This window comes from Apus apus, chromosome 3, assembly GCF_020740795.1.
Source record: "Apus apus isolate bApuApu2 chromosome 3, bApuApu2.pri.cur, whole genome shotgun sequence".
Classification (NCBI taxonomy): Eukaryota; Metazoa; Chordata; class Aves; order Apodiformes; family Apodidae; genus Apus; species Apus apus.
The window spans coordinates 102919356-102941418 of NC_067284.1; the positions used below are offsets into that span (position 1 = coordinate 102919356).

Here is a 22063-nt window from a genome sequence, read left to right on the forward strand (position 1 = left end):
GTAAAGTCTGGGGGATCTGACCTTGTGGGAAAGCAAAGTCATCACTTTTAAGTTTGCCTAACTATGGAACTGTTCTCATTGACATCCTGTGACTCTCCTGTGGCTCTAACAGAGGAAGGGGAGAACGCTCTGCCCTCAAGGATTTAATTTTGAGCCAAAGGTTCAGATGCAGTCGTAATGTGGAGAGAGAACTAGCAAAAAATTCATATGCTTGCTAAGAAATTCACCTCTGAATGAAGTCTGGTTCATCCCAATATAGTTAAACATTTTGGTCAAATTCAGAAAAGTAAATTTACCTGGAAGAAAAAAAATTAAGAGGTAAAGCACAACCCACATGTTCCCATTTTTCCTCCTTTAAAGGGAGACTGCCTCACTTCCAAGGTTTCTGCACACCCAGAGGAGGTGGGAACCACGTGTGGAAGTCATCATTTTGACTGAGAGAAATCAACCCTTTACTTGCCAGTTTTTATCACTATGTATCAGTTGTCCAACTCTACTTTCTATAGAAAATTTATCTGTGAGTACAAAAGAAACCTAGATAGGTGATGTTTACAGCTTATAATGTGCACACTGAAGAAGTTTAGGCTCTCTTCTGAAATTGTCCTATTGGATTTCTTCCCACATGCCTGCATGTGATCCTTTTTATTTTCCTGGTTTCAAAGAGTTGAAACTGAATGCATAAAGCATCATCTGATTTCCTACAATCTAAAAAATTACTAAAGTTCCAATAAAATCAAACCAAAGTAAGAAACTGTTGTAAATTTATAAAGTTGAAAATATTGTCTCTCTTCCTTAGATCTACCTAAGCAAAGTCAAGAAACTGGTAAAAATAAGTTGATATAAAAATGTCCAAGCCTGATGCACAACAAACCCAATGCAGCTCTCACTTGTGCCAGTCCAGTTCTGAGAAACCTCCAGGAGATCTGTAGAATTATTCCAAATTTCCATCCACATCTGCAGCAAATACCTGTTTTCAGGCAAATGCTTAAACACGGCCTCTGTTGCCATCAGTTGTTTTTTGTCTACAAATAGCAAGAATTAAGATTTGGATCAGGGCAAGGGGAAACAGCATCTTGCAACACGGCTCTTTGGGCCAAATTCCACATGCACAGCTCCCACTGAGACCCAAATATGGGCAACATTTGTTTCCAGATTGAGCACAGAATGTGTCTCTATTGTTATTGAAATGGAAAAGGGCATGAGCTTTTGAACATTATTCCACTGGTCAGACTTGCCAGCTCAACCTATGCCCAGTGATCAGCAATAGTTTTACTAAATCCACTATTTTCTGTTTTCATACTGGTGCGTGTTGCAGTGTCAGGCATTGGAGCAAACGGATAAAAATAGGCAAGTTAACTCTGGGTAAACTTTGCTGAAGAATGTTGGCTGCAGCTGTGCTTAAATAAATGCCTTCCTACTTCCTGAAAAATAAGTGTGTCCTTCTGATCCCGTGCCACGGGAAGGCTGCTGTACTGGGAGGGCCTGGGACGATTGTTACAGTCACTGAGCTGCGCTGCGATACATTTGAATTCTGGCCAGAGACTGGGAAGTCCACATTAGCTTGCCAGACCGTTCAGAGAAAAGGGGCTTCAAAGAGAACTTTTTAGCCTTGATTCCAAAGTGTAAGTGAGTAAGGAAAGAGTAGAATGTTTGCTGTTGGGATTAGCCCCCTACCGCGCTAGCCACATAGGAGCGCACTGAAAATTGGCGGCATGCAAGGGAAACCTCTCAGGCTCACGGCAGCTGAGCTAAACCCAGGGAAGATTTCCAAGCACCAGAGCAGAAGGTGTGTGAACCTCATTATCATCTCCTAGCACAGAAAAGGAACAAAGCAGAAATCACATTGAAAGGGATGGAAACCAAAGACCACGTAGGATGGGAAAAGTATTCCCCATTTCAGTGGTATAAGAAAAGCTTTGGTGCTGTTGCTGGGCCGCTCAGAAGGGCTTGTTGCACAAATCTGTACCAAGTAAAATGAAGAGTTAGAAATTGTGCTATTGGGAATAAGGTAATTCTGGTTCAAATTATGCTTGGGGAATTTTCAATTCCATGAGGAAGTAATAGGATAAAGATTCACATCTATTAGACAGCCAGCTCCTTCCTCAGTTTAGGAAGGACTGGTGTCATGCTGCACCAGTTTTTGGTCATGCAAGCTAATCAAGCATAACACAGAATCAAAGACTCAGTCTAGCCGGTGTGATTTCAAGGTTTTTACCTGACTCAGGATCTTCTCCAGGAGATTTTTGTACTTCCAGCTCTAAGAGCCATTTTTGAAAGCTACATTCACACAAGGAATTGGATGGTCACCTTTGGCACTGCTACACTGCAGGCACCATGATTTTCCTCTCCATGATATTCATATTCCCAAGTGAGGGGTTTCGATTCTTCAGACCAGGCCTAGGGAAGAGTTTTGCACCAGAACAAAAGGAACAGCAGTCAGTGTGCTGAACAAAAATGTGCCTAAGGCAGTGCTGAGAGAGCCTGAACTGGGCACCTCATGCCCTCCTCCATGGTCAGAGGGGACTGCAAGGATACGTATTTCAGACCCCAAGTCTGCCACATGGAGCCATGAAATGGAAACCCACTTGCCTGAAGAAGTGAGAATGGCCAAGGGAAACCCTACCAGACCCACTAGCAGAAATGTCAGGGAGCCAAGCACTGGGCAGCAAAGGGAAGCAGCACTAAGGAGAGAGAAGTGCAAGAGCTGTCCTGGCTCGCTTTGCCAGTCCTAGCACAGGAAAGATGTGATGGCCTTCTCCACTTCTTCAAATGGAGATGTATCTCCTATATACTTGTAAAAGAAATATTACATTTTCTCTATGTATTTTTGTATTATTTCGGTTTTGGTTAGCTTTTTATTATTTTTTCAATAGTTCTAAACCAAGAGGTAGCTGTGACACTCAGCACTACTACAAGCCCCATAGCTTGCCTGGACCTCACAAGGACTCCTGGGCATTGCTGGTAGCCCTGAGGCTGTCTCTGGTATCTTCCACTCTACTGTTCTAGGTCCAAGACTGTGAGAACTAAAGCAACCACAACATTTTGTCAGATTATATTTATTTAAATGTGACATAATTTGTTTAATGCAAGGCAGATGAAACAGATTACTGAATCCAGCACCGTTATTTGCTGGATGCAGTCAGACTCTTGCCACTCTGACAAACTGCTGGCACTAAGCAATGCACGTGCAGCAATCTTCTTGTCTGGGGTTTATAATGCAATTACAAATCTTGCAGGCCCCTTTAGGAGTGTCTATTGTGCAAGGACAGAAGGTACAGATACCAGTTCAAGGTTACCACCAATTTTAAAAGAGAAACTTGGGAAAGCAGGGAATAAACAAAGAGTAAAGTCCAATTACACAAAAAAAAAAAAAAGCCCTAGAAACAATATTATTTAGTTACGAGCTTTCTTGACAGGACCAAGAAGAATAACTTACTTTAAACACAGCACTGCTTTGGTTGCCCTATCCCAATTGTGCCCAGTGTTAGCAGTCCCTCAAAATGGATACAGCTGTAAGGTTCATATTGCTACCGTGGGTTCAAAGGCCTGATTTAGTAGTGCTTCTTTTTGAAAATCTTGTTGCCTGTACGCTCATTTAAAATGTTGATTGTCTTTCCTTGACGGTTTGGCTTTGGAAACATGCTGTGGAATTTAAATTCATCCCCCTCCCATGCTAATATTGACATTATTTGTGTGTAAACACATTACATGCGATAGCAAAAATGTAAATGAGATTTCAGTGTTGAGTTGATTTATAAACAGTGAGTCTCTTAATTTATTGAAGTCTGCTTTGTGCTGTTTGTACATGATTAGCTGCATATAAAATACATAGGGTGCCCTTTTGTAACATGTTACAGAAAGAAGAAATGCAAAATCTATACCATTACAGCACCAAATGAAGATCTTATTGAGCTTCAAGATGCTTTGAAACATGTAATTACTAACTTAACTCTGCCTGTGAACTTGTCCTCATTAACTCCATAATTAGCAAGATCTTGTTTGATCTTGGAGTTCATTAGACATTGCAGCTGGAAGATTGTTTCAGTTTTAACACATCAGAATAGACAATTAAAGTGACAATAAAGAATTAATAAAACTTCCTGTTTCTTAGGTTTTTCCAAGGTTGCGGTGTGCCTAATTAAACCTGGTTTGAAACAGGGAGAAATTAAAAAACTAATGTGGTTGTATTTATTTTTGTTTAACAGGCTATTAAAAGGCTGTTTAAAATGTCCCCTATACGATGAGTAAATGGATGGGATAATTTCAGATTCATCTGCAGATTTAACTCGAGACTTGAGCAGACATTATGCTCATGTCCCGTGCTGCTTGTGCCACATGCAAATCTCCTTCCCTCTTTTTATTCTGACTGGATCCAGCCTCTTAGTTCATATTGGCTACTGTTCCAATATCAAGAGATCATGCTGAGTTCAAGTTATTTACATGATTCTGAATTTTCCACAACAGAGTTGGAAATGATAAATATGCAGCCTCCAGAGCAGCAGCCTGATTCTCCAGCGCATCAGCACCTCCTTGTTCAAGACTGCTGTAAACCTGGCATAGTGTTGAATGTGTCTGCAGCAGAGCTAAGTCTGAACTCACGTTGTTATGGGGCTGGTTCCCCCTCTGCTTTCTCACAGAGTGAGGAGCAGCTTGGGATCCTCTTACCCAGGGTAGTTCTCCACTTGTTATCACAGCCTAGAAAGCAATATAAACTGGAAGAAGCAAAGAGTGGTCTGTGATCAGAACCCCTGTGTTCAGGCAGATCTGATTCTGCTTTCTGCCTGGCAAGTAGCTGAACTGTAGCACATTTCTGCATCTCCATTTTCCTATGACAGAGTGAGGCTCTGAGACTTAACTCTGGATGAATATGCAGGAAACATCAGTGAAATTTCCTATGAAATTAAATGCAATAACATTCTTGACAAGATTAACAAGATTCAACATCCTCCTTCTACATATGTATCTTTGCCTCAACCCTTCATTGTTTTCACTTAATAAGCACAGTTAACAGAAGACACAAATCATGTAATTGAGGGAGAAATGGGTAATGAAGGACCACTGAAGCACTAATCCAACCAATCTTGCCTTTGGCTCTTGAATTTGTGTAGATCCCAGCTGTAAATATTAAGTTCCAAATTTATCCAATTATTTCAGTGGTTTTCCTTCGGCCTACAAGGTGCCACATCTCTTCATTGTATTTGCAACCATTTGAAACAAAATCATTGAAAAGATATTAATGCTTCATTGATTTAAACTGAAACAGACCCTAATTGTTGGCATTCGGGGCAGATTATAGAAATAAGCTCACATCCCTAGCTAGTGTTAATCTATCAAAATCAACAAAATTACAATGAGGATCCTTGCTTATGTAGCCTGGTTATAATGCTCTTGCTTTTTAGTAGTATTAGGGGAAAAAAAAATGCCCAAGCTTGAACACAGATGTTCCAACATGTAGACAAGCAGAGATAGCAACATCTAGTCTTTATTCCCTTCATTGTGACACATTTCAGTGCATGTGGTACAGATCTGATTGGAAATGAGGACTACACCAACAGTAGCTCCCTCCCTTGTGCAGCTGCTGCACAGGCTGAGGCTGTCCTGGTTACACCTGCACTGTCCTACCCTTCGGATCTCTCCTAAGCATGGCCCTTTGCCAAGCAGCCTTTGAAGTGCTCCTAGAAAGACCTTGTCCTTAAATCTTGTCCTGATATCAAGTCAGTTTTGCCCCATGTCCTGTATTCTCACCACCCTTTATAGGTGGCAGATTTGCCTTGGTGTGACTTAGATACTTCCCCAGCTTGGGCCTTTTGCTGGAGCCGCAACAATCCTTCAGGGCCTGTCTTAGCTAACTTGGCAGAGTGACTAAATGAATGCTTAACCTGTTGGCCTTTGAAGCCTGAATGTCACCACAGACCGTACTGAGTCCTTGCAAGCCGAAACGGAGCCTTTCCAGATGCTTCCCACATCCCCTCCAGCACTACTCGCCCAAGACACACATATAAGCTGGTATCTGGGTCTCACCTGCTTTAGGGAATTGAAGAGAAAAGGCCTTGTACAATCCAGAAGCCAGTAGCATGGTTTCTGGTCACCGAGAAACCTGCCAAAGCCAGCAAGGAGGCAGGGAGCTCCAGCCAGGCCAGACTGCACTGGAATTCATGGCCTACAGAAAAGCCAGGTCTAGTCTTCAAGAAGAAGGGTCCACAAGCCAAAAGTGACAACATAAGATTTTTGTCCAGCTGCAATCCTCCATATAATACCTGTGCTGATATGCCAGTGGCACTTGTATAGAGATATATCCAGTTCTGCAAGTATTACGAGTTTGGCATCCCAGCCTGGACTGACCATTGCCTGTCCAGGCACACAGGATGATCAGGAGAGAGAACTGGCAAACAACTGCCACTCACCTGAGCAAACAGTGCAGGTTGAGGTATGTTTCCAGCTCCTGGCAGTTTTCAGCTGCCATTTCACATGCAGGAGCCAGTTTCCATCAGGGCACTGTACAGCGTGTGTTTCACACTGCAGAGGACTGCTCAGGTCCCTCTACCACCCCTCTGTGTGGACTGAGACAGTGGAGACCACTGAGACCTGTTCAAAATTACCTTGGAACAGAGGAGTCTCCCCTGCAAGTTGGAGGAAAAGGAAATGGGAACGGGCCAGCAGCCATGGCATGTGCAGCAGCAGCTGAGGGACACCACAGCACCACACATGTTGACAGACTGGCTAGTGTCTGGAGCACAAGAAAGGCCAAGGACTTGATCAGTCATGCCCTGGAATGACCCCTGGAACACTGCATGGCCATGACTTCTGCCCATCAAGCAGTCCACATATGGCCAACCTTTTCTGGAGGACCATGGACCTCAGTGGTAAGGACAGAGACCACTCCCTGCCTGCTACCCTCAGAGCCCAGAGACTATCTTGGATCCATTACATCTCCCAGCACTGAGAGACAGAATGGCACCAGCTGCCTGCTTTGGGACACTCCAATTGGCTCCCATTGGCCAGGGCTGTGAGGCAATTGCTTAGAATCACAGAACGGTTTGTGTTGGAAGGGACCTTGAAGATCATCTAGATCCAACCCCCCTGCATGGGCAGGGACACCTCCCACTAGACCAGGTTGCTCCAAGCCCCATCCAACCTGGTTGCTAGGCAGCCCTGGGTTGCTAGGCAACAGCAGGCTTGTTGCTGGGAGCAGGGGGAGGCCTGTGGTCCCCCCGGGCAGGAGGGGCTGTCCCATGGCTTGGCCAGGTGAGATGGCAGCCCAAGGGCGAGAGGGTAAATGGTTCTTCCTCTGCTCCCCAGAGGCAGCCCTCAGGGTTGACCACATGAGCCACTCACAACACGGACCATGAGGACTGAGCAGCCCCAAATTTCCAGTGCAGACTGAGCCAGGGAGGTGCCAGGCCCCCCACAGCTTTCACTGTCATCCAGAAGGCTGGGCCTGTGGGCACCTCGAGTGCTGTGGAGCCAGGACACAGAGCACTGAGCCTGCTGCAGCCCCACAGCACCTGCTGTTTGGTGAGGGCAGCTGGCAGGAGGGCAGTGGATGTGAGGCTTTCAGAAAACAAAATCCTCTTGCTTCATCTGTAAAATGCACAGGGACCTGTGGGAGTGAGCACCACAGGCACCTGTGGGCCACAGGGCCACTTAATACAAATGAAGCCAACCTCCCTGTAGATAAATTGTTTCCTGTCTCTTCCTCATCTGAGAAGCCTAGAGTAAAGAAGTGAGAGTGCCTGTCTAACCGTCGGGATCTCCTGGCCCTGGGGATTTTCTCTGCCCCAAACTGGGCTCTTCCAGGCCCACTCCCACACCAGCCCACAGGACAGCATGCTGGCCGTGCCACAGGCAGGGCAGCACTGCTGGAACGGGAGCAGACTGCAGCTGTGGTATCAGCGGTCCCTCCTGACTGCCAGGACTAGTAACATGTCTTCACGTGGGCAGTGTTTCTGTGGCAAGCAGTAGGGTCAAGTCCACACAGCTCCACAGGGACCAGGCTTAGCTAGCATTTTATTCTCGTTCCATTTTATCCTACATGTTCTCTGGTGCACACAGCAAAACCCTTCCCTGAGCTGTTATCTTGTTAATTAAGCTGGTTTAGTGCTTTGCACGGTTTGGCTTTAGCATGTTTCCAAGAGACAATCTTATTGCTTTATCTATGCAAAGTTAAGTAACTATCCTCATTTTTCTGTCCCTGTGACTTTCAGGGGGTTCATGTGCAAAAAAAGAAATGGACTCCCAGTCCCCAAGCTGATTCTGGGATGCTTTATACTATCTCTAAACAGCAGGTTAATTTCAGCTGACACTTATTTATGAAAGCACAAAGTCTGGTGAGGTAATAAAAAAGTCAACTCCCAGAGAATATATAGCCTTAGATTTTCTTACCTAACATGGTTTTATCTAGAGATTTATTAAGCAAAATAAAGATCTGGCTGGCAAATAACATTATCAATTGCTCCATATTTTAAAATCTTTTGAAAGCACATACAAGAAACAGATTAATTTCCTTGTACACTATCTACTGTGGGGTATAAACACGCTTTATTCAGTGACTAGCCAGGAAAATGTAAATTAGCTGTCTGACATTTGGGAAATTTGCGTGGCTGAATTATATGACTTGTATATTTGGAAAACCTATAGGGTTTTTTAGTAGCTGTGTTGATGTTAATGTTAAGTATCAGCCTGGTCAAATGCTGAGATTTCAGTGTTGAATCAAGTATGTATAAACTTTGCCTGTCTCTACCCTTTTACCTAGGCACAGTTAGAGGATTTGGTTTCTGAAATCAGTTTTCAGAGAGGCTGAGGAGATGGTGTGACTGGTCACTTGCAAGCTGACTTCTTCTCTGCTGCCTTGTTAGCTTTTGGCAAAGACATCTGCTTACTTGGTCTGATTCTCACTTCTGCTCAGAGTAAAAGGGTCCCTCATAAGGCAGAGCCAATGCCCTTGACCCGGGCCACGATCCCAGCTCCCCTCCCTATCTTTGTGGCCAGGGAAGGACAGACCGGTAGCCCACCGTTCCCTAAACAAATCTGCCATTCAGCAGAGCGAGGTTGGGAAATAATGAAGTCAGCACATTATGACTAGCCTGCTGAGCTCACACCGCTGAAAGCGGCCGGTGGGTGAATTTCCCAGCGTTTGGAAACTTTGTCTCAGTTCTGCGGGTTTGCTCAAGTGTGCGATGGCTGTTTGCAAGGGAGCTTTCCTGCTGGGTGGGTTGGTTCTCCTCCTCGCAGCCCAGGGAAGGTGAGAGCTCTCCTTCATCTCTTCCCTGCCCCCACTGCCGCCCCTGGCTCACCCCACAAACACAATGCTCCTCCAGCGGGTGCCCTCCGCTAGGGAGCTTTTCCCTCTCCCAACTCCCACACTGGGACATTTTTCCACATTTCCAGGATTACGGCCACTTTCACTTAGATCTATGTGTGTTGCCTCCACATACAAAGAAGCACTTGGGGACGGGATTAGTAGGATTAGAAGAGATTCACATATGTCCAGTTCAAGCAATTGGTATTCAAAGCTTTACACTTCCAAATGCCACCAAGAGAGAAAAGGAGCTGGGAGTTCGCTTTGCATTTCAGCACCTTCCTGCGGGGGACAGGGATCTTTGTCCGGGGGCGGGGGGGACACTCACAAATCTGACACCCCCCCCCCCCCCCCTTAATCCCGCACCCCTCAGCAACCACCTCTTTCCCTTCCTTTTCCCTTCACCACCAGTGGGGCTCTGCTAGAGCCCCAACAAGAAGACAGTGGCTTTCCTGCTTTTCTTTTTAGAGCAACCCCTCTGTGAACTTGTGGCAATCCCTGCTGGAGATTTGGTAGGCAAATCAAGGTCCTTTCCAGTGCAGTTTGTTGCAACGTTTCTTGTCTGTTGGAAGACAAGGAAGCATCACTGGAGTTGAAACATGATGGCACAAAATTCTTCGAAGAATGCTATTGCTTATATTGAGTTAAATCCTACAAATGTAAGTGAACTGTTTCTATGGGCAAGGCAAGGCCTTAAGATTAAATAAGTGTGTTAGGCACTTCTGATAAAGCAGTAGAAAAACCTGCTTTTTCTCCTTCCGTTTTTATAGACTGCCTCCCTCGTTGCCTTTAGGGCAATGACAGTGGTGATTTCCTGGTATTAGACACACCAGCAAAGGCACAGTCTATGTTACATAGTCTGCATTTTGTCAATCAGTCCAAATGTGAACAAATCACATTGTTCAAAAATGAAGAGGAGGACTTTAATATTAGTCAGTGTAACAAAACTCTCTGTAGTATAGTGAGAAATTTTTGGAACAGAGCAGGTGGAGCTTCTTTTTTTTTTTTTTTTTTTTTTTAATACATTCATCCATTAATTAATTCATTCATTCTTTTGTTCAGTCTTTCTGCTCACTTTCTAGCCACTGGGATAAAGGCTCTTGTGGGTTACTACATTGTTTGCTGTGACATATAAAAGACAGGAACATATACAACCAGATAAAGAAAAAATCCACATCAACACAACTTTTCATACCCCGCAGAGTATCTTTTAAGTGATTTTTTTAAATTTTGCAATAAGTGTATACTTTCCTACCATTTTCAGCCCAGAAATTAAATATCATTGTATATTAAATAGGCTGAAGGAAACTCAAAATTTGCCAAAACATCAAAGATAATCTTCTAATTATTTCCATTTACGTTCATCTTAAAAAGGTGGGTGCAACCATTAGCTAAACTCAATATGTTAAATGTTAATCAACTAATAACAGAATAAGCCGGTATAAAGTCCAGTAGGTCTTTATTATCGTGAATAAAATGGGCTGAGATTGAGCTAGTATTTTGTTAACTTGCCTTTTTTGCAACTCCAAATCTTACTTCAATAAAAATACATGGGAACGAGTGCCATGAATATCCAGGTTGAAGGAACTAAGTGTATGAATTCCAGTGATTTTGATAAGTCACAAAGTTTTGCATGTTACAAGTGACTCATAGGATTTCAGGTAATTGGAAACCCTTAAAATAATGAAAAGCAGGGAAGCTATCAGATCTATATATGTTCCCCAGATCTTCAGGCAGCTCTGAATAGTTCACACACACTCGTGTTGAAAGAATGAGCCTCTAATTTAGGAAAGAGGTACCAAAATCTGCAAAATCTAGAATTGCAACACATTGATTACCCATTTTGGGTGTCTGCCAGCTGGGGAGAAGAGGTTTACTTAGTAACAAAGATGATACAAAGAACAGAAGACAACCCAAAACATATACACCTATGAACTTATGTTTAAATATAATTTGATTTTCATATATAGCAAGAATAATTACTTCCCACTGTGCCTGTGAACATTAGTCATCCAAAACACATATTTACTTTTACCCTTTACTTTTAACATTCTGCTTATTGCTGCCCAGTCTTTCCCGTTTATCTTACCTATTTGCACAGAACTCTCCTCAGTGGAGGTGTTACACATCTGAAGAAATCTGTCTTTTTTGTGTCTGTTGGTCTCACTGAACTACGGGTAATAATCATTATCAAGAGTTAATGATGAGAGGGTAAGATAAAATAGGCATTGGCCTTTGTGCAAAATGGTGTTCTGACAGTAAAGAGGCAAAGGATTTTCCTTGTTTTGTGTGTGTCATCCCACTCTAGAATGATATTATTTTGTGAATGGAAGAACCTTAGGGCTCTCACCTTCCGTCATTATACATAATATCTGAAAGAAAAAAGGAGGTAGGATAGGAGCAGTGCTGACTGCTTGTTTTGTTGTGTACAAACTGGTTGAAAAGGGGCTGTAGCTCACAAAATCCTGCTCCATACTATGCCCCCAGCCAGCAGCATTTCCAAAGGCCAGACAGAGGACTCAGGACACTAACCTCTCTGAGGAATCCTTCATGTCCTGTGTATTTCATCTCCAAGTTAAATTGGCTGCCAGTATCTCAAGGCACTGAATTCCATGTGAAGGCAGATGTTTACCAGGGACCCAGCTAAGCACACCTGCAAGGAAGTGTACTCCTGATGAAGAAAAAGAGATAATCACTTCAGGCTAGATGTGGATACACAAAACTGCTGCGCTCACCTTTGGTTCAGATGCAAAGGAATAGCAGGCCAAACAGTTACAGAAGCAGTATTAGCAAACTGGAGAAGAGAGCTTGCTTTTCACTCCCAGCTCCTTCCCTGGAAGGAGCCTTGCTCAGCAGCAGTGGCTGGAAAGGGATTGTGAGTTCCCTTAGCTGACTGTGGCATGAGCTCTCCTAAAGTATTATTACTAACATTTTGCTAATCAATTTCCTGCTCGGGAAACAAATATGAAAGGACCTGCACCCAGTTAAAGCATTTTTGTTTAAAAACTTAACCATCTCGTTGAAGTAATTAAGCCCTTCCTTACAGTATTCACTGGTTCTTTATTGCAAGGAACTGCACTGGTGATTTGAGTTTTAGGGGCCTGACCTCTGAGTCTATTGAAACCAAGACACATCAGTCAGCTTCAGCAAGGTTTGGTTCTGGCCCTGACAGGCCTCATAATAAGCAAACAAACACCACAGTTCATCAGCGTTTCAATAGTTAATTATTAACCTTTGCCATAAGCTGTTGAGAAAAGATGGTGTCAGTGGACCTAGTGTTGTCTCCTTTCTCTCTTTTAAAGAGACAGAGGTGGGACTTTTATGATCCTCATTACTATTGTGTCTGAGCACTTCTAAGCCTGCTCCAAGCTGCCAAGAATCATGGGCTCCCCAGTGTTACATCCCTAGGTTTGTAGGATTTCTGGTCAAAGGACCCAACCCGACCCTGCATGTCACTGCGCGCCGAAGAACTGCAGGACCAAGGAAGGGCGCTGAAGGGCGCTGCAGCCGCCGGTGTCCCACGGCACCGCAGCCCTGTGCCTGGGCTTTGCCACTCGCCTTGCACAGTTCCCCTGCAGTTACACTTGTCTGCGATGGACTCTTGTCCCCCTCTGCGATACATGAACATTTCTGAAGACTGGGGTTTGTTGTTGTTTTTTTTTTCCTGCAAGTGTGTGTGGGGGGCAATGGACATTGGGCTACCCTCTGCCAACAGCACCCTTTCCTGTGTGCCTGCTTTCTGATCATCTGTCTTCTCTTTTGCACTTGTGCTTGACATTCTTTTCCTCCAGTGTATTTTATTTTCCATTTGTGGAACCACTTTTGCATTAACGGCGCATTTGCCACTGAGCACGGACTGCCTCATTTCAGCTGCGACTTCAAACAAGATGAGAACAGAGTGATTCAAATTGTAAGGGTGGGAAAATGTGGTTTAAATGATGAAAAAAACACCCTTATATAGTCAAGTCTCCCTGAACATTTGAAGTTTCAACAGCTTAGCTAAAATCAGTATAGCAAGAGACTCTAAAGTGATTTATAAAAACAGTCTTACCCTTTAGCCAGGCCAGATTTTACCATCATTTCTGGCTTTCATTAGCATCTCATTGCACATGACGTCCCATTGATCCCAATGGAACAAGCCCACACAATGGAGTTCTATTCAGGGGTGGTGAAGGCAGCCCATACGCCCATCCCCAAACACTGAGACGTGGAAAAGGTTTGTGAATAGACTGCAGATAATTTCTGTTGTGTCTTCTAGAATTTGTACTAGCCCATTAACAACCCATAAATACACACTTGAGACATAAGTTGTTTAAAATTGAGACACAAGGATTTTTTTTTTCTTTCTCCTTAGTGGCTCTTCCATGCTTTCAATTGTCTAGTGGAAGAATTATTTAATAATTTCTATGGCTTTATTTGTTTTCACTGTAACTATGAAAAATAAATTGTATTAAACTTCTTTGTGTCTGAGAGGGCTAAATATTTCAATCTTTAGTTGTTATAATACTAACGTTTTCCCTCTATCCTAAGTTAACTTCAGACATTCGAGAAGCTGACTAAACAGCAGCACAGCTGGGGCTTCTGATGGGGAGAATTTGGGGAGGAGTAGAGGGAGCTCTAGTGTGCTCTCTATCTCCTGTGTTGTTCATAGCTGATGTTTAAATAGCCTACCTGACTTGGAGACTGACTCAGTAACTATTGACTATGTACTAAAGCAGTGAGGGAGAGGACTCTTAGAAATCAGTGGGTGAGTTTCGGTACCGATTGTAGGAGATCAAGAATGTAATCACAGTAATGAAAGTGCAAACAACTGCAAGTGATGTGAAAGGCCAGAAAGAAAGATAAAGAAAACTTGCTTTTTTGAGACTGTTAACATTTTAGCTGCAAATATAGGCTCGGAATATAAAGGCAAAAGAGAAAAAAAATAAAAAAATAAAAAAAATTAGAAGCCCTTGAGTAGCTTTATTTTCCTTCAACAGCTACAATCCGGTTGTGACTTCCAAGTATGTGATAAGTTTGTTTGCCAGGAATGCCAGGTTTAGCCCAGCCTGCATGTGTGAAGTGTGCACCACTGTCTGAGCCATATGTATGGGAAATACGCATCACAGTCTCAGCTGTAGTGCATATTTCGGAGGTAGTGCAAGTTTAATCAAGCACCTAAAAATAAACAATTTAATAGATGCGTATTCAACGATACTGACATGTTTTTTTCTTCTTAAATTCCAAACAGAGCAAAATATCTCACAATTTACTAATATCATGGCATGATTGATAGTTTTAGAAACATTCAAACTGATTTTCTGTAACCTTTCCTCTAAATAAAATGCAGGTTTCAAGTGAATTCACTGCAGGGGAAAAATAAAATAAAATATGCAAACTGTTGATTAAGTGGCTTTTTATTGTTTATGGAAACTAATTTCAGGCTTTTGGTAGCAAATGTCATATACCAGAGGATTAACAATTTGCACATCTCTAATCAAATAGTCTTCGACATTTTTAATTTTATTACTAAGTTTTTATGCCGTATTTTTTCCAGAAGTTTTGCAAATCAGTATTTAAATACAGAAAATTAAAAAAAAAAAACCCAAAACACCCTTAATTAGCTGCACTGGAATGCCTATCAGTTTTTTTCTTTAAGGTTTTATTCTCCCCAGAAGCAGTGCCTGGTATGGACCCGATCCTGCCATCATCCACAGGGTACTTAAAGGTCTGAGTAAGGGCTCCAGCTTCACACTTCATAAACAGGGAGAATTTTTTTCTGAATCCTGGTTGTCAACGAATTTAAAACTACATAAATGGAAAATTAATGTCCAGTGTCCAGACAGAGGAACAGTATTTCCCCGATTCCTCGACTAGAGAATTCGACCAAAGCTGCCCAGGATATCCTTCTCACCCCCCTCCAATCGGAAGGGAACTCGACGTTGCACTCGTATTGCCCTGCTGCTGGAAAGTAAATTCGTGATGAACACATGAATTAAAATAGACTTTTGATTTATTCATTTCGGTGATGCCAAAGTGTTAGATGACGAGACACTATCAATCTGAATTATATCCTCAGTCTAAATGTAACCCAGTAGTATATTTTGAGAGAAACCAGCATGTGGTTAGGGAATCTCGGCTGTCCTCTCTAAATTGAACGAACGCCGTTTGGAAACAACCGAATTTCGGCTGTAGCACCCAGCGCGGTGCAGAACTACCGGTTCACAGCAGCGCTCGTCTCACAGGCAGCTGGCAGAGCTCTCTTGTAACGCAGTGGTTTGTGCTTCTTCAATAGGATCAACAGCTACCTTACTGTAATGATAACGTTTATAACTATTTTTATACTGAAATCACGGTTGTCAAATGTCCAAATGGAATTAAAAGCAAGCAGAGACAGCAAAAAATGATCGCCATAAATCATAAAAGCTAATAGCCTTCTAATAAAACAACAAGAAAAATACATAATACTGATTTAACCAGCCTTCCTATAATGAACCTGACTCTGTGTTGCCGGACAGGTCAATAAAGTCAAGGGAAGTCCAAGATTTAATATTCTCTCATAGCAACGCTATGCATGAGAAAAGTACATCCAATTTCTATGCCAAACTCCAGGAGATTTCAAAATCGGGCGTTGCCTGAAAGTGCATCCACTAATTAAAATTCGATACGTGAAAACGCACTATCTCCAGTCCGAGACGTCTGTAAAAATCAAATCTGCCCCGTGAGCCGCGCGGCGCTGCCGGGACACTTTAGGTTACGAGTGGGTGGCGGTTCCCGTGGCCCCGTCGGATGCTGTCGCGGGCGCGGTGCGGGATGCTCTGGCACCTCATACTCTGCCTGCTCCCGAGTAGTTTGCCTTTCCAGAGAAAACACATCCCCCCTCTTTCACTAAATGTCTCTGCCTTTCTGAAAAAAAGGATTTTAAAGGCCGGGGACTGCACGTTAATTTGATTTAGCTACCACTCAGCTACCATCTTCGCCCTCCTCCTACGCCCCGAGTAGGCAAACACTTGATTTTCTGACTCCCGGGGGTTAATTTCGTTGTTCGGGAGAGTTGTGCTGTTGACGGAACCGGAATAGTGGAATGCCGAGAGCTTCTCCGCAGCTCTCTCCGAAATGCCCCTGGCCGGTGGGAGTGTCGGGCACTTGCCCGGGTGAGGAGCGGCGGGAGCAGCCAGCCCGCCGGGGCAACGCAGCCCCAGCCCCGCAGCCCCCGCTCACCGCAGGGACGGGACCAGAAGGCTCCGCCGCTGTCGGCGGCTCAGCCAGCAAGTGCCCGAGCTGCTGTTCTCCCACTGCCTGCGCCCGGGGGTGACACCTTCCATGCACCGCTCCGCTAAGCTGCCACCTTTCCTCTTCCCGTTCTTTCTCAGTCCTTCTTTCCTTCTATTTTTCTTTTTTTTCTCCCCTTTTTCTTGTTTTCTTTTTTTTTCTTTGCTTAATTATTTATTTTTCCTCTCTTTTTTCTCCTTTCTCTCTCCCTCCCTCTCTCTCTCTAGCATCAGCAAAGTAAAAGCGGCAAAGGAAAGCAGCGGGGGTGGCTGGACGCGCCAGGCAGGGTTACGACCAGCAATCATGCTGGAGCAATGCTGCCTTTTCCGAAACGACTTCCCCGGCGAGGCTCCCTGTGCCCGGGATTTAACCTCGTGTTTCCCAAATTCTTCCTTTGCCCTAAGGCTACTCAGAGCGGAGCTGAGCCGAGCCCCTCCACCCCGTCCCGCAAGGTGGATGCTGCGGCCGTGCCGACGGGACTGGCCCGCCCAGCCGAGCCGGGGGCGTCGGGAGCAGGGACATCGCCGGGAAGGGGGAGAGAGGAAATATTTGTAATATTAATCCAAGTGACTACCTGACCCTCCTTCCCGTCCCCACTCCCGCCTCTTTCCGTCCCGCCGTGCACCGGCGGCTCCGCTGGCTGGCATCGCCCTTCGCCCCCATCCGATGGAGCCCAGGCCCGGAGGGAAGCGGGACTCGCCGAGCAGCCCGCCCTGCCGGAGGGGGGAATGGAATCCCTCCTGTTGCTTCCCCCGATGGCGTTTTTTCGCCTTCCTCTTGTCTGTCCCCGTCGGACCCGAACTCCCTCCGAGCGAGCTGAGGGTCTCCTCCGGAGCGGCGGACGCGGGGGCAGGGGTGGGAGCTGCCGCCCCTCGGGCAGCCTTCGGCCCCGAGGTGGGGGTTAAGGTCTGGATGAATTTATGGCTTTCTCTGCGGAACCAGGATAAACTGAGGTGCCATTCAGTTATTTCTGATGTGTTTTCGTAAGCTCTTCTCCTTCTCACTGCGGAACTTACTAGCAGTGCTGAAAATCGGCAGGCTTTAATTTTGCTCAGCAGAATAAGCACAGTTAGACTCAGTGGGTTGAGAAGTGTCCTTTCCTGGCTCCTCGCTCTCCTCAGGGCCTGGACAACCTTTTATGGAGGAGCAGAGTCCTGTCAAGGAGTTTTCTCCTTGCCCCTACGCTCCTGTGGAAAACTCAGCCCGACGGCTCCCCCCGGCACGGAGGCAACTCCGGCCGGCTCCGGGAGCGCCAGGGCCGGCCCGCTGCTGGTCACTACCGCCCCGTACAGGCTGGCAGCCCTGCACTCACGGCGTAGGCACCACCGGGGGCCGGGAAGATACGATGGAGGTTCACTCTCCCTTCCCCGGGCACGTACACGGCTGGGGCAGGCTGCTAGTCCCTGCTGCCCTGGGATCCTCACCCCCCTCCCCAAGCCGGCAGAGACCCGAAGGAGGTCACGGTCGTCCCCGGGGCAGAGGTAGAACCAGCGCCCGGCCGACACACATCAGAGCCGTGAGCTAGGGCGGTGACACCTGCCGTAGGTGTCCCGCCAGCCCTGCCCGGCAGAGTCCCGACCTGCCCTGCCCCATGCACCCCTCCCTTCCCCGCCCCGCCGCCGGCAAGAGAAGGTCCCGCCCAGGCTGCAGCCGGTGCCCGGAGCCCATTTACTACCGGCGAGAACGCCTGGGGCTGTTTTGTGGCTCTGCCCCCCGGGGCCCACTCCCTTCCCACCTGGTCCGGCCCGGTCCAGCCTTGAACGCGGCCTCTCGGTCCCGCCGACGGCTGCTCCGGTCGCGCCGCCCTCCCGCCGCTGCTGGGGGCGAGCGGGAGCCCCGGGGGCTGCCGCCCGCCCCCGAGCCGGCCCTCCCGAACAGCAGCCCCTCCCGCCGCCAGCACACCGACTGACCGCCGTACCCCGGCTTTCCCCGTTTATTTAAAAGGAGTCGCTGGCCCGGGGGTAGGCGGGTTTCCCAGCGCGCATCTTCCCGCGGAGGCTGCCCTCCGGCTGCCCGAGTCATCGCTCATTTAAACAAAGCGGCGACTCAGGTACGAGCCAATTGAGGCCAGCCCTGCCGGGCGAGGGCCAGCCGGTGCCGCACCACAAACCCCGGCCGGGGGGGGACGGGGTGAGGGGGAGGGAAAGGCAAACAAAGCGGGGAACTGCGCCTGGAGCCGGGCACACTGCAGGACAGGGGCGACCGACGTCCCCCACCCCCTCCCGCAGGAGCGGGGGCACTTCCCCGAGCTGCTCCTGCCCGCCGCAGCCTGCGGCCGGGGTTTCCTTGCCGGCCCCGAGCAGAAGCGCACCCCCCCGCAGCCCCTCGCCCCCCTACTGTAGACGGGATGTGGTTTTATATTGGAAATGAGGGGCAGGGGGAGGAGATGGCGCGCACACGGAACGATGAGTGTGCGATGTCAATCAGAGGGGTTTTGTGTCTCCTTGACTCCGGATGGTCCGTGGCTGAGGTGTCCCGGGTGGCACCACAATGAATATGAATAGGGGTCCTTGCTAAATGGGACAGTCAAAGCGCACCGCCCTGAATAATGGCACGTCATCCTAACTAGACCATTATACATAGGAGGGCTCCTTTTGTCTCTGCTCTCTGCTGCAGCTCTATAAAAGCCCCTCTTTTTCAGGCTGAGGTTAGTCCAAGCATACACTAACCAGCCATCCTGTAAACAGGCTGAGTAACGGGGAAGAAAGAGAGGAGAGATTGGCGAGGGGGCTAAGGGGCCTTTTTCCTCTTCCTTCAGCATTTTCAGCCCTTCGCTGGCAGAGTCTACCGTCCGCTTATTTTTATTTCGTTCCATTTTCTTTGCTTTTTGAAGGAGAGTTGTCTCGTTCTGCCACTTCCAGAGCAGGAAAGAGTTTCTTGCTCAGAAGCCCGAATACAATGAATTCTGACTCCAGCTCTGTCTCCAGCAGAGCTTCCTCACCAGACATGGATGAGATGTACCTGAGAGACCACCACCACCATCATCACCATCACCAGGACAGCCGTCTCAACTCCGTCTCTTCCACCCAGAATGACCTGGTGCAGAAGATGTCCGGGGAAGGCCTCTCCAGGAACGGCTCCAAGGCCGGAGGGGAAGGCAGCAAGTACAAAATCAAGAAGCAGCTCTCGGAGCAGGACCTGCAGCAGCTGCGGCTGAAGATCAACGGCCGCGAGCGTAAGAGGATGCACGACCTCAACCTCGCCATGGACGGGCTGCGGGAGGTGATGCCGTACGCCCACGGACCTTCCGTGAGAAAACTCTCCAAAATCGCCACCCTTCTGCTAGCCAGAAACTACATTCTGATGCTCACCAGCTCCCTGGAGGAGATGAAGAGGCTGGTTGGGGAAATCTACGGGGGGCACCACTCGGCATTTCACTGCGGCACAGTGGGACACTCTGCCGGGCACCCGCCCCACGCAGCAGGCACCGTGCACCAGGTGCACCCCATCCTCGGCAGTGCCTTGTCCTCCGCCAACACCTCCTCCTCCCTCTCCGCCTCCCTGCCGGCCATCGGTACCATCCGGCCCCCCCACTCCCTGCTCAAGACCCCCTCGACCCCTCCCGCCCTGCAGCTTGGCAGCGGCTTCCAGCACTGGGCGGGCTTGCCGTGCCCCTGCACCATCTGCCAGATGCCCCCCCCGCCCCACCTCTCGGCCCTCACGGCCTCCAACATGGCCAGGATCTCAGGGGAGACCAAGGACCTGCTAAAGTGACTCGGCGGGGGTTCCCCGACCTCAGGGGCTGCGCCGGAGCCGGCTCTCCCACGGGCGGGGAGGGGGCTGCGGCCGGTCCCCCCCGCGCCGCCGCCGGACCTGCCCCCGCTGCCCTCCGCCCCGCCAAGCCCCCTCCCTGTAACACGGGATTAGTGTAGTAAGGACCTTGCAAAGGTAATGTTTTAGCCGGGTCATCGGGCGATGTTTTCTTGTTATACTAAACCGGAAAAAAAAAAAAAAAAAAGAAAATAAAAGAAAAAAAAGAAGTCCCTGTTGTAAAAAGAATAATAACGATGATGCCACGGATGGTGATCAAATGTAAATAATTCCTTAAACTGGATGCAAAAGGGTGGGGGAGGAAAGACATGGTTGTCACTGTAGTCTCCGCAGAGACGATGGGATCGGTTTGGGGCTGCTTCTTCTTTTTGCGGGCTTCTCCTTTCTTTCCTTTCTCACGGCGGCACCTCCGAAACCTCCCGCCGCACAGGCGGCTGTGGCAGCCCGCGGAGGTGAGGGGCAGCCCGGAGGGTGCGTGCATGCAGCCCACTGGCCCTCCCACCCGAGGGCACCTGCCACTGGCCTCTCCCCTGGCTACAGGGGCTTTCGAAGGAATCCACTAAAGTTCTTCGGGTGCTTTGGTGTTGCTTGGTCGGGTTAGTTTTTTTGGTTTCGATGCGGTTTTGTTTGCGGTTCTTTTTCTTCTTCCCTCTGTGTATGCTTAAAAGAAAAAAAAAATAATAAAAAAAAGAAAATAAAATAAATAAAAAGAAAGAGAGAAAAAAGAGGGAAATGGTGCAAAACACAGCACAACCCTCCTGCGGGTCTGTTTTGCCAAATTTCCCACCTCCTCTCGGTGAAGTGTGCTAGTTCGGCTGGCTGGGGTCCTCGTCTCTTAATTCTCTTGTTGGGTTTGAGTTTGTTCTGGTTTGCTGCTTTTTTTTTTGCTTTGGTTTGGTTTTGCATGCAAGTTCGGCTCTTGCCAGATCAGTGACTTGTGTAACTAAATCGGAACCTTTCTTACTGTCTATTTCATTTTCGGTACTTTTTCCTGAGCGTTGGCTTGAAGTACTGCTATTATTGATTTCGTTTGTTTGTTTGTTTTTCGTTAGGGCCTCAAAGATAACACCGTGTCTTTATTTTTTATATATTCTTGATAACTATCGATATATTTATTATTGACCAGTGTTTCTGGAAGAGATTTCCAAATAAAATAAAAATTTAATTACAAGCTGCCCGATTCGCCTTTGTTTGGGACTGGAAGCTGAGAAAAAGCGCCGTATTTGATCGCTCTGGGTCTTGCCACCACTTTCTTGACCCAGCCGGAGGCGGCTGGAAAATCATCTTGTGTGGCTTGGGGGTCGCTCTGCCTCGGAAGCAGCGATTGCCCGAACGTCCCCCGGTGTGTGCGGGCTGCCGGGCTCCCCCGTTCCACAAAGGGCTGGAAGTCGGCAGGAGTTCATCAGCCTAAGGGTGGATGGATGGATGGATGGATGGATGGATGGATGGATGGATGGATGGATGGATTGACGGATGGGTGGATGGTTCGACAGCCAGTGCCAGGCGGCGGGAGGACGGGCCCCGTACCCAGCTAGTGAGAGGGGGGGTGGGAGGGGATGGGAGGGGAAGCAGGTGCATTTATAGGTAAAAAAGGGGTAATAACTTTTGCTTTTTTTTCCTGGAGATTCAGCTGTCAGTCCTTTTCCGGGAGGGAAGTAGCAAGCTGGACAGGTCTGGGCAAGGCAGTTCTGCCGCGCCGGGAGGCGATGCTCGGCAGGGAACAGAGCGGTGCTGCTGCGGGCA

The 22063-nt window shown here is 47.3% G+C and overlaps 1 protein-coding gene across 1 annotated transcript; it reads left to right on the plus strand.

Moving 5' to 3' along the window:
- The first annotated feature begins 19447 nt into the window (after positions 1–19447).
- OLIG3 (oligodendrocyte transcription factor 3) lies at positions 19448–20263 on the plus strand. Its single transcript, XM_051614644.1, has one exon. It carries the CDS (start codon positions 19448–19450, stop codon positions 20261–20263), a length of 816 nt encoding a protein of 271 aa, XP_051470604.1.
- Positions 20264–22063: the final 1800 nt, after the last annotated feature.